Raw genomic sequence first — 12,500 nt, 5'->3', positions numbered from 1 at the left:
GCTCCTGTGTGTGTTTTCTAGTGTTTACTAATCGCCTTTGAGAACATGCTTGAGAGCCAAAGAGGAGACAAACACATCATTATTTCTCTTTTATCCTTCTCTCTCCGCTCCGTGAGTCTTGAGCCTGGAGCAGGAGACCGACAGATTCAATTATTCACTCCTGTGTTTTTAGTTTCTCCCAGTCAGTCTGTGTGAATCTGATGAACTGAGAGCGTCACGTCCAGCTCACGTTAAACCCCAAAGCTAGAAAATGACAGATTAAGTGTTGCTTAATGAGAATTAATCGTGTTTGCAAGAGCATTAGGCTATTTGCATTGTGAGATTTATTGTTGACAACTAAACACTCACATTCTTATCACTGAAATGTGCAAAAAATAATGACTACATTTCAATTAATTAGTTAAATATTTACACTGCATGGTATTTTTGTTGTGCTGCCTGTATTTCAGTTATTAATATAAAAACATTTAGAGACATTACAGTAATGAGACAATGTCACAAAATAGGCTTCATGATCATTACACAGAATGTCATTAAATTTTATTATATGAATTTTCTGACCAAAGTCCTGTTTGTTCATGAGATTCTCTTGTATAAATAGTGATATTTGTTGAGTCTCTGATGCTTCGTGCCATCAGTGTTTTGTTGCTGCTGTTTTGTTCATACACGTTAAATATCAGCCGCTTATAAAAGGATGTAAATATGAAGTGCAGTGCAGCATCGAGATGTTTTCCTGAGATTCTCAGCTTGTGATTGGCCGGTGTGGCAGCAGGAGGTTTGGTCGTGAAGCAGCAGATTCTTGTGTCAGATGTTGCCCCAGTGACCCAAAGCTCAAAGACAATTAGGTGCAAAGTAGATCAGAAGCGGCTTTAGTGCTCGCATGCAGCGTAACCTGAGTCAGCATCAAGCACATCCAGAGACTTCTCTCATTTACGCACATATACACACACACACACACACACACACACAGAGACACACACACACAAACACACACTCGCGCATACACTCACACAGTCACACGCACATACGCACACACACATACTTACTCACCTGCGCACAAACTCAAACACACACGCACACACACAAATATGTCATAAATATTTCCTAACCTTTGCCCTAATTGATATATATATATATATTGGCCACATGCATGCATCGGCGGCACTTCTGTCCTCACACTCCACATGTTTGAGCTGTTGGACATGCATTCATAGTTTACGGCAGCAGAGAGAGACTATTATCAAACCATGTTACTTAGTGAAAGTAATTTTCATTTAAATTTAGATTTAGAAACATTTACATAAGAGGAACTAAAGCAGATCTTCACAGAGCCAGTGATATTCATAATATACAATGCCAGGTTTATTAGACCATTAGATTAGGACTCCACCCACTGACAGACTCCACCCACTCTCTAACCTCTACTGACTGACTCCACCCACTCTCTAACTCCCCACTGACAGACACCACCCACCCGCTGACCTATCCACTGACTGACTCCACCCACTCTAACCGTCCAACTGACTCCACCCACTTGCTACCTGCCCACTGACTGACTCCACCCATTCTCTTACGTGCCCACTGACTGACTCCACCCACTCTCTAACTCCCCACTGACTGACTCCACCCACCCGCTGACCTATCCACTGACTGACTCCACCCACTCTCTAACCTCCCCACAGACTGACTCCTCCCATTCTCTAACCTTCCAACTTACTCCACCCACTTGCTACCTGCCCACTGACTGACTCCACCCACTATCTAATCTTCCCACTGACTCCACCCACTATCTAATCTTCCCACTGACTCCACCCACTCACTACCTGCCCACTCTACTGTCCAGTTGCTGTTCAGTATTTTCCCTGCAGTACTGCTAATACTTCACTTCTGTTTACAGTCTGCGTGAGCAGCATCTTTCTCTGTTTGCAGATGCTACAGTACGTGTTGCTGTTTGTGTTTGCTGTAAACACGATCTAGCACTATTTAAACCTTTCCTATGCTCAGTGTAATTAGCCACTGGCCAAGTGTAAAGAAGTAGATTCAGCTCAGATATCTAACCGCAGTGCAAACGTCTGAAAAGAAGCTGTCGTCTGTGTGTGAGACATGTTTGTTTTTTGTTATTATGACCCTCAGCAGCAAAAGCAGCTTATTTAGCAGCTAATTAAAGGAGTGTGTCATCACTCGACTCTATTCCTCCATCTGCTTGTTGGCTGAAGTGACCTGATAAAGGTGGTCAGTGAGTGTGTGCGGCCAGATCTGGACATCAGATTAGTGTCAATCATCTGCCGTCTGCATTCCCAAAATGGGAATTTAAATATAGATGGGACAAGATGGGATGAAAATAAATAATTAATGCAGAAATCATCATTAAAAATACAGGTGAAAATCAATATCTAAAAAATTCTTCATGTTTCCAATGGTATGTTGAGCCGTATCTCTACAGATTGTTCTTGGAATGGACAGAAATCTCTTTGATTTGTGAGTTCATTATTTGAAATATGAATTTCACGTATTAATGTCATTCATTGATTATCAGCCGGTGCTGATGGAGTGATTGAGTTAGTAGAGTCAGTACTAGTTTGTAGTAGTGTCCCTGGATTGATGGGAGAATAAAGATTATCCGTCATGTTGGTTTAATCCGGTGACAATAGCGGTGGGTGGTAAATCTCTGCTCATTCTTGCTGTTCTTTTTAAGCTCTTAAGCTCCTCCAGATATTGGACAAGCTTTAGCCGAATGCATGTGGGAGCTTCAGGAAAGGCGTTTTTTCCCTTCTGAAGCTCTTTGTGTTCGTGTGTTTGGGGTCACTGAGCAGGTCTGAGTTCATACAGATAATGACTAGCGTGCGCGGAGAGAGCGTCAGCAATCCCATCATGCCCCACCAGACGTCCACATACATGACCACGGATCACCGCTTCTTCCAGCACAATCACGGCTTCATTTAAAGATGATTTTATAACGTTACTGTTCTTTTGTTTAACATTATTAGATGAATCTTTGGTCTTTCGAGGAAACGGTGTAGGGATTAATTATGCGATTACAGTCGCTGACTGAATATTTAATGCAATGAACTTTCTGAGATCTGATGGGATTGAAGGGATCTTTAATTAAAACAGACAAATGACTCTCTTCATTAATGTGTCTGCTTTTATTGTCAAGTCACCGTTATTTATATATAACTTTTTACAATACAGGTTGTGTCAAAGCAGCTTTACAGTATTAAACAGGACATTGTGATTAGCTTTGTTTCCATCCAGTGCGTTAAACTTCCTGATTAACTTGTGCTTAACGTCAAGAAGAAATGTGTAATTTGCTGCAGTAGGACTGTACAGTATATAATAATTTGTTTTAAACAAGAAATAACAAGCTTCAGAGTGTGCAGACAAAATGTGGTCATGTTTCTTATTTTCTGAGCATGCTGTTTGGGAATGCCATTAATTATAATTATAATGAAACACTTTGACAAGACTTTGCTCCAGCATTTCAGATGCAGTGCAATGAGATCGGTCCAGTTGGTCCAGTTATGCGCATTAAGAAATGTATTTGGTAGAAGTGTTTCTATCGTAGTTTATGCACGTTTTCTTGCCAGATAAAAATTTGTATCCTGCTTAGTTGAGCAGGTTTTTTTGATAGGTTTTTTTATACACATTTTTTAAACTGATGTGCATCTTGTCATCTTGGCATCTTGTTTTTTTATGCTATATGCACATAAGCATAGGTGAATGGAAACATAGCTATTATTGATTTATCATGTTTATCCTCACAATTCTTCATCATAACGTCATAACTCGTTTTACCTCTGTTGTCATCTGTGTTATTTGGGAAGATAAATCTTTCTAGGTTTGCCTTTGAGATTTGTGTTCTATATCTGCTAAATTACATAGTGGTGTGCCACAGGGGTCTATATTTGGGCCAATTTCTTTATATATGGGCCCCTTGGTAAATATAATATGTACAAACCCGATTCCAAAAAAGTTGAATAAAGGTGAATAAAAACAGAATTAAATGATGTGGAAGTTTCAATATTTCATTTAGAATACAACACAGATGACGTATCAAATGTTTAAACTGAGAAAATGTATAATTTTAAGGGAAAAATAAGTTGATTTTAAATTTCATGGCATCAACACATCTCAAAAAAGTTGGGACAAGGCCATGTTTACCGCTGTGTGGCATCCGCTCTTCTTTTTATAACAGTCTGCAAACGTCTGGGGCCTGAAGAGACAAGCTGCTCCAGTTTAGGAATAGGAATGTTGTCCCATTCTTGTCTAACACAGGCTTCTAGTTGCTCAACTGTCTTAGGTCTTCTTTGTCACATCTTCCTCTTTATGATGCTCCAGATGTTTTCTATGGGTGAAAGATCTGGACTGCAGGCTGGTCATTTCAGACCCGGATCCTTCTTCTACACAGCCATGATGCTGTAATTGATGCAGTGTGTGTCTGGGATTCTTCCCTGAAAGAGACGAGGTCTGGACGGGAGCATATGTTGTTCTAGAGCTTGGATATACCTGAGTTTACTAGTGTTGTGAAGGCTGCCTTTTATCAACTGAGGATTATTTCTAAACTGAAATTCTCTCTTTTAAGGACCTGCAGTCTATTATTCATCCCTTTGTATCATCACGCATCGATTACTGTAATTATTGTGTTTCACGGGGTCAGTTATCTCGTCTTCAGTTAGTATGAAATGCTGCTGCCGGAAGAAGAGAGAATTACACCAGTCTTGGTTTCTTTAAACTGCTTTAAATTTTAGAATTGAATTTAAGATTTTGTTGAGGTTTTTAAAGTGTTGAATGGCATTGCCCCAAAATATATTGTAGACCTTTTGATTCCTTATTAAAATACAAGAAACATTAGATCTTCTAGATGTTCCTAAAATGATATTAAAATCAAAGGGTGATAGGGCTTTCTCAGAGATTATGGAACCCTTTTCCAAAAGCATATTAAATCTTCTCCATCTGTGGATGCGTTTAAGTCTTAAGCTTTTTTAGTAGGATCAGGTTTTACAGTTTAATTTTCGTGTGTGTGACTGTATGTATTGATGCTGGAAAGCACTTTGGTCAATGTCACTTGTTTTAAATGTGCTCTAGAAATCAGATGTATTGTATAATTTAAGTATTGTGTTGTACTGCGTTGTTAGCTAATGGGCAAATATAGTTATTGTAGGCTGTGCTGGAGGTTTTCTGAAAGCACACCAGTCGTTTAACGCTGTTTAATGTCAGGAAGGTCAGAGAGAAGATTCCCTCCTGTTTAAATGATCTGTATCAGTGAAGAGTGTTTGTGTTGGTCTGAGTTTAATGTGGTTCAGAGAGACTTCAGGCGACGGATGTCCTGTGATCAGTCTCATGACTCTCACCATCAGAGGAGACGCGTGTGTGTGTGTGTGTGTGTGTCTATCTGCTTCATAAACTGACTCTTTATTCTTCATGACTTTAATGTCATTGGCGTACGATCACGAGGACGTGACTGATGTGAATGAAAGCCTGCATGTTTGTGCACAACACATCTGTTTTTTATTCAGATTTTGAGCATTCATGTCCTCTCCCTCAAGCTCTTCCAAACCTGACTGACTTCATAGATGTTCAGGATTTCCCCACAGTGTCTTTGTGTGTGCACACAGTCCAAGTCAGTGATGTTGTTCACTTCCTAACGTTCTCCAGAACATCTTCAAGTCAGGCAGGGTTGAAGGACATGAGGGAGCTGTTCAAAGTGCTTTATTTTCAGTCGTGTGTGATTTCACATCCAGCAAACAGTCTTTGATTGAAGTTATGCGTTCAAAGTCTTCTCTCAAGAGGGTTAGGGTTATTTAAAGACAAATATTGAGTCTGTGAGGTGAAGGTTCCAGTATTTCCAGTTCACCTCAGCCCTTGTCAAAAGATCATAGGCTTTGCACATATACTGTATGTCTCTGAAATTGCATGCGTGTAAAATGAGTTGACATTCGACACATCATCATGTTGACATTGTGCATGTGAAGACTTACTTTAGATTAGATTGTAATATAGAAACATGCAACATAGAAATACCACAATATTAACTTCTTATTATTGAACTGTTAATGAATATCACATATGCAACTGGTCAGTGTTCAAGAAATGCTGGGAAATCACTTCAGGTAACCCTACATTAGTGATTACTGATAGACTTGGTCTTAAAACACGTCTCCCTCTGACTCTAAAGATGCTTCACCTAACAACTGTCTGCTTCAAGGACCTTGAGAGAAATGTAGTGGAGTGAAAAGTACAGTATCTGTCTTTCAAATGTTGTGAAGATAAAGTCATAAGTTTACAGATACTCAAGTAAAGAACAGATACTCAAAAAGTGTACTTTACACACTGGAGTAGATGCACTCCGCTGCTGTCCTCCTCTGCATGTACAGTATAGCGTATAATCTTGCTCTTCTAAAGCACTTTGGTCAGTCTAGTGGCTGCTGTAAATGAACTATTCAAATAAAATTATCTTGAAAAGCACTGAAAGTAAATGTGAACTGAGCAGTTGTAACCTGCAGCTGAAGTGTGTGTGTGTGTGTGTGTGTGTTGCAGACGCGTGATGCTGTGTGTTCTGCTCCTGACGCTCCTCTGGACGCTGGTCACCGCAGCGCTGCAGCCGTCCACACACACGGCCTCGGTTCTGCAGGACGGTGAGTGAAGATCAATACACTAAACACACCATCGATGGGATCAATACTGCTAGATATGAGTTATCTGAGACACACACGACCTGCAAGAGCGACGACTTCTTTATATTGAGCCTCTCTTACATTATTAGTGAAGATACAAATCAGATCAAGTCACCATTATTGATACAGTGCTTTATAACAGTGCAGATTGTGTCGAAGCAGCTTTACAGCATGAACCGGGAAACACTGCCGTTCTCGGAGACTGCAGATTCATCCTAGGATACAGTCAGACCAACATTAATTCAGACACCTTCAGCATTTCTCACATTATCACAGTTTATTCACTATAGTTCATGGTACATGTTTGGTCCCAAATCTTATTAATTTTACTGGTAGTCCACTAGACACTTTAGAATAGGGAACACTTATTCACTATTATCTACGACTTTTCTCTCAATACATTCCTAATTTGCTGCTTATCAATAGTTAGTGCTGTAGTTTATTAAGTTTAAGTATTGGGTAGGATTAGCAGTGTAGATTAAAGCATTAATATGTGCTTAATTACTATTAATAAATGGCTTATATTCTAGTAATATGCATGTTAACAAGCAAGAAGCTAAGAGACCCTAAAATAAAGTGTTATCATATCAAAAGTTATATCTGGTGTCTGAATCAGTTCTGGTTTGACTGTAGCTATATAAACAGAAGAATCAGAAATGTGCAGCTAATGCGACGACACCAGAGAGAATCTAGTTCAAACAGATCTAATTAGTCTCCATAACACACACGTCTTCAGCCGCGGAGGAAATCCTGGATAATGAGGCCAGTCTGTGCAGTTACATAAGAATTCCGGCGGTATTCCCAGCAGCAGTCCTTCAGTGTGATTCTGTTGTACATTTCCCATCATTCCCAGTGTTTCTGAGTCAGCGCTGGATTCTCTCTCCTCAGATGTGTCTGTCTTCACCAGATGCTGAATCTCTATATTACTGCTCGTTAAATCTGCAGTATGATGGAGTACTCTATAAATCACAATCTGATTCCGTGTGTCGTGAGTTCACTCCGTTTACAGCAGTTTGTTCAGATGTTGTGAGTGTGTTTTATACATGTGTGTGTTCTGCTGATGTGGAGAACTCACTGTAGGCAGCAGCGTATCTTAAATAAATCATTTTTACACGAGCCGTCGATCTTGAATTAGACATTCTGATGTGCACGAGGCAGAAAACCCGAGTGCTGTTCCAGACGAGCGCCGATGGGAAGAGACGCTGTTAATTAGTTCAGACAGTTCAGACGGTTAGTTAGAGATGTGTCCCTGAGATTGGGTCTAATGAGTGTTTCCAGCGGCAGGACTGTGTTCTCAGGTGTTTGTTTTTTAAGAGGAAAGGCTGGTTTTTCCAGTTTGGGATCGAGTGGAATGGTGAAGAAATGCAAACTGAATCTGAAGGAACGCATCAGAGTTGATTTAGATCTCGTTATCGTCTGGAGGATCGTGTTTGTCGTGGATCTCGTTTGTAATGGAATTTAAATGACTTAGCAATTATTGAATCCATTAAATGAGTATATAAATGGGTATAAAGATAATTATAAATGATTTTATAATAAATGGATTAATAAAAACAATATAATATATTATTATAAATGAATATAGTAAAGGAGGTAAAACAGCACACTGTTGATGCTCCTCACTAAAATATGGAAATAACTGTTACTGGAGCTCCTGATCTAACGGAAAAAGCTGCTGTTCTTTCTTCTGTCTTGTTTTCCATTTGTCAATGTCTAATTTATAAATCAAGACACATTTACTGGAGAAACTATATCTGTCAGTGTGGAATGAAAACTGGTTTTCCTTTGAATTACGTAGATTTTTCTGAACCCACTGCCAGATATTTGTTCTTCTATGAGGATTGCTTACCAGAGGGTGTGTGTGTGTGTGTGTGTGTGTGTGTGTGCGTGTGCGTGTGTGTGCATGCGTGTGCGTGTGTGTGTGTGTGTGTGTGTGTGCGTGTGTGTGTGTGTGCGTGTGTGTGCATGCGTGTGCGTGCGTGCGTGTGTGTGTGTGTGTGTGTGTGTGTGTGTGTGTGTGTGCGTGCGTGTGTGTGTGCGTGCGTGTGTGTGTGTGTGTGTGTGTGTGTGTCAGTGTTCATGTTCAGTCTTGCTTGTTTTTTAATTCAGCATGAACTGAGATTTATATTATGAGTTGTTGCTTTTGCATTATGTACTCAGTATTTTGATGTTTTTGGATTACCTTCTTTAATAACTCGATGTAAAATCTGAGCGATCTAAAATCAGCCTCTCGAGTGATTCTGTATGAACTCTACAAACTCTGCTGAACTTTTAAGCCAGTTTAAACCACTCATTGCTGTGTTTATTACTCGCTCACAACGCACTCTCTGTGTCTGTGTTTAGTAGGAATGCGTAGCGGCTAAATCAGATTAGCATAGTTGCTAGCATTAGCCCACATGTCGTAATCTCAAACGGGCAGAGAATCCTGCATAATGGAGTGTTTTGTGTTTTAGATTTGCTCTCAGCAAATAAACTTGCAGCTATATACAGTAATAAGCGAGTGTGTATCCGTCGATGAGCATCTGATTAGAGCAGTGGATCTTTCGGTGTTTCATGTTCAGGGAGAATATTTGAATGTGACTGTCAATCAAACGCACATTCAGATCTGCTCCGCCCACTTCCAGCGTCCAATAGCATGAAGGCAAGCAGGATGTGTATTCTGTGATACACTAATGATTGACTCGCTCCATTGGATCACTGGATTGACCAGTCAACAACACAACTGATTTTTAATTATCTTCATTGGCCACAATATGTTGTTCTTCCTCATAAAGTTTTATGTTCACATTTGATGTTGCAGTAAAAAATTACAACACCTGCTATAAAAATCTTATCTGCTTCCAGTAGAGCAAACAATCAACCCATAGAGCTTGGTTTATTGCAGACAAGATCCAGGCCAACACTTGAGGGTGATCCTGAGCAAATAGTCCATTTACATTAGAGGGATAGTTCACCCAAAAACGAATCCCCCTCAAGCCATCCTAGATGTAGATGACTTTCTTCTTCCAGACAAATACAATAGGAGTTATATTTAAAAACATCCTGGCTCTTCCAAGCTTAAGTGATGTGCTTGTGTTAGAAAAACATGCATATTTACAATGTAAAAAAATATAATCGCTAGCTCTCAAAGGCATTTAAGAGAAAGAGGCTTTCCAAATATATGTTTTTAATATTTCTCTATTTGTTTGTTTATTTAAGAGGGATAATAATACACTATTGTTACTCACATACGATGCTGTGTACATAGGGCCGTGGAGCCCAACCCTGTTGAAACTGAGCTCTGCAGGTAGGTAGGGTTGGGCACCACTGACATACTGCGTATAGCATGAAGCTAGTTTGCAGGCCACGTCTCTTACTAGGCTTTTATATAAAATAATTTGTTTGTATAATGACATTACAGGCTTTACAACTAATTGGGAAGTCTGGCCCCAAATTATCGCACAACATATATGAGAATATCAAAGCATGCATACACATTTGAGCTGCTTTCAGAGATATACATGGTCTTATCATACGAAAACAGTTTAAATTTGTATTTTTATTAAAAGTCTTAGATATATTCTTAATATGGGCATCAAACTTAAGCTTAAATATTTACATTCCCTCACTTCCTTGATTTCCTTTTGGTCAGTTATATTTAAAATACATCCAGTGCTTTGTTCTTTAAAGAGAAATGCATGAAAAAATGGCTTTGTTATAATTTAAAGATAAACAGTTGTCCTGCAGCCGTTTGGAAACACCTGGTTAACATTTCTGCAGCCAGATGAGAGGTTTCTTCTATTACATAAATAATTGACAACCAACCTCCTTGCAACCTTCAGGTAAATCATTTATATGGAAACAAAAAAGCAACGGACCCAAAATTGAACCTTGTGGTACGCCAGATTTGCGTAGTGTAAGCTCTTTCCCTCAAGTCAAGTCACTTATTTTTCTATAGTGCTTTACACACTACAGATTGTGTCAAAACAGCTTTACAGTGTTAAACAGGGAAACAGTGTGTCGATAATGCAAACAAAATTCGATTCTGCTGTAAAGGAGCTCTAAAAAGAGCACACTAGCAAACAGTCAGGTTTCCAGTTAAAGTCAGTTCATCTGTGATTCGGCGATGTCATCATCAGCTCAGATCAGTTCAAATAGTATCTGTGCAATCAAGTCAACAATAAATCTGCAGCATGCACTTATAATAATCAGAACAACATAGTAAATGGCTGTAGATCCTAATACAGTAATCTTTAAAGCTGAATGTGCCTTGACTTAAAAAATTAAAGGTTTTAGAATGTACTCTGTCAATAAACATCTTCATGAAGCCAGTGTTTCTTACATTGCAGATGGAACAAGGCCGTATATTTACCACTGCCGCTCTCCTAACATGGAGATCTTCACCTGCTGGTGGCGTCCGGTCGCGAATCAGGACAACGTCACCTACACGCTCCAGTACACCACGGGGTGAGACATGAGTGAAACACACTCCACAGAAACAACACTGATCGAGTATACTTGTAGAGTGTAAACGCTGCTGGTGATCAGATGATGAAATGAACAGTGGTGGTGTCGCCCCACAGAGAGAGCGCTTCTCAGGAGTGTCCTGATTACGTGAGCGGCGGCATCAACAGCTGCTTCTTCGACACCAAACACACTCAGATCTGGGAGATCTACTGCATGAACGTGACGGCGCACACGCGCTCCGGACACATCTCCTCACACAAGCACTGCCTGGACGTGGCTGATATAGGTGATGCATTACACTGAAGACACAGCTGACATAGGAAATATTAGTATTAGTATCTTCTGACTGCAGTTCTCCAGTTTCATACAATGAGCTCTGCACAGACTTTTATTTATCTTTCTCAACCTAGCATACATGGAATTGTTTTTTACTGATATTCTGCTTCTTCTAAGTAACTGCTACATGTCTGCTACGGATGTAACAATCTCAGTTCTCAGAATGTTCTGCTAAAAATTAGAATAACATTCTCTAAAAACTTAGCGTGCAACTAATACGTTTTTAGAATGTTTTTAGAGAATGTTATCCTACCTTTTAGCAGAACATTCTGGGAACTATAGTAACACTTGCCACTGAAAACATTCCCAGAACATGTTCTCGGAACATTCTTAGAACAATAACATTCCAAGCTGGGGAGGCAACCAATGCATTTTAATCATGATTCAAACTAAAATGCTACATACATGCAACATGAGCTGTATTTAATCTAAATTAGATTGTATCATTTCTGAATTTTGAAGCAAAAACAAAATGGTTTGACTTAAAAATATCTGCATGAAACATGGGACGAGCTGATCGAGACGCAGATTCACTCTCTGCCAGCTGATGGCGCTTAAAGCCTTTCCTGGGTTTCTGCTGTAAACATAACAGCACAGCCCTTTTTTCACAGTGCTACACATATGCATTTAATATGCAATAAACAGAGGCTAGATGAAAAGAAAAAAATATCATCTAAACTCTTCTAAAGACCAAGTTCCCCTCAGACATGCATTCATATAAACTCCTAACCCTAAATGAATCTCGATTTGTTTAGCATCTCAACTGATTTGATTTGAATTTCACCCAGCGGTTAATCATTACATCCCTAATGACTACATGACTACATGTCAACTGACCCATCAAAATAAAGTTTTAGAAGATATTAAGCAGAGAGTCTACTAATAGTACTCTGACTGAGTTGCGATGTTACTTAATGTCTAAAGTTGACTATCAAAAAAAGAGTTGCCAAATAAAGCTTCCAAAATGGAGTAGAAGAACCATTACTGGTTTAACAAAGCATGATTCAGTGAACAGTGCTAGCGTGAGGCACATTTTAAATATCC

At 39.5% G+C, this 12,500-nt stretch overlaps 1 protein-coding gene across 1 annotated transcript in view; it reads left to right on the top strand.

The window, feature by feature from the left end:
• The window catches only part of LOC113044711 (prolactin receptor-like), a 22,257-nt gene that overhangs the window by 6,242 nt on the left and 3,515 nt on the right, over positions 1-12,500 (top strand). Inside the window, exons 2-4 of the mRNA XM_026204896.1 lie at positions 6,538-6,635; positions 11,003-11,120; positions 11,237-11,406. Coding sequence (XP_026060681.1) covers positions 6,538-6,635; positions 11,003-11,120; positions 11,237-11,406 — 386 coding nt within the window. The remainder of the gene's footprint in view (positions 1-6,537; positions 6,636-11,002; positions 11,121-11,236; positions 11,407-12,500) is intronic.

This window comes from Carassius auratus, chromosome 26, assembly GCF_003368295.1.
Source record: "Carassius auratus strain Wakin chromosome 26, ASM336829v1, whole genome shotgun sequence".
In the NCBI taxonomy this organism is placed as follows: Eukaryota; Metazoa; Chordata; class Actinopteri; order Cypriniformes; family Cyprinidae; genus Carassius; species Carassius auratus.
The sequence above is the reverse complement of the archived record's forward strand: the minus strand, read 5'-3'. Positions and strand labels throughout refer to the sequence as shown.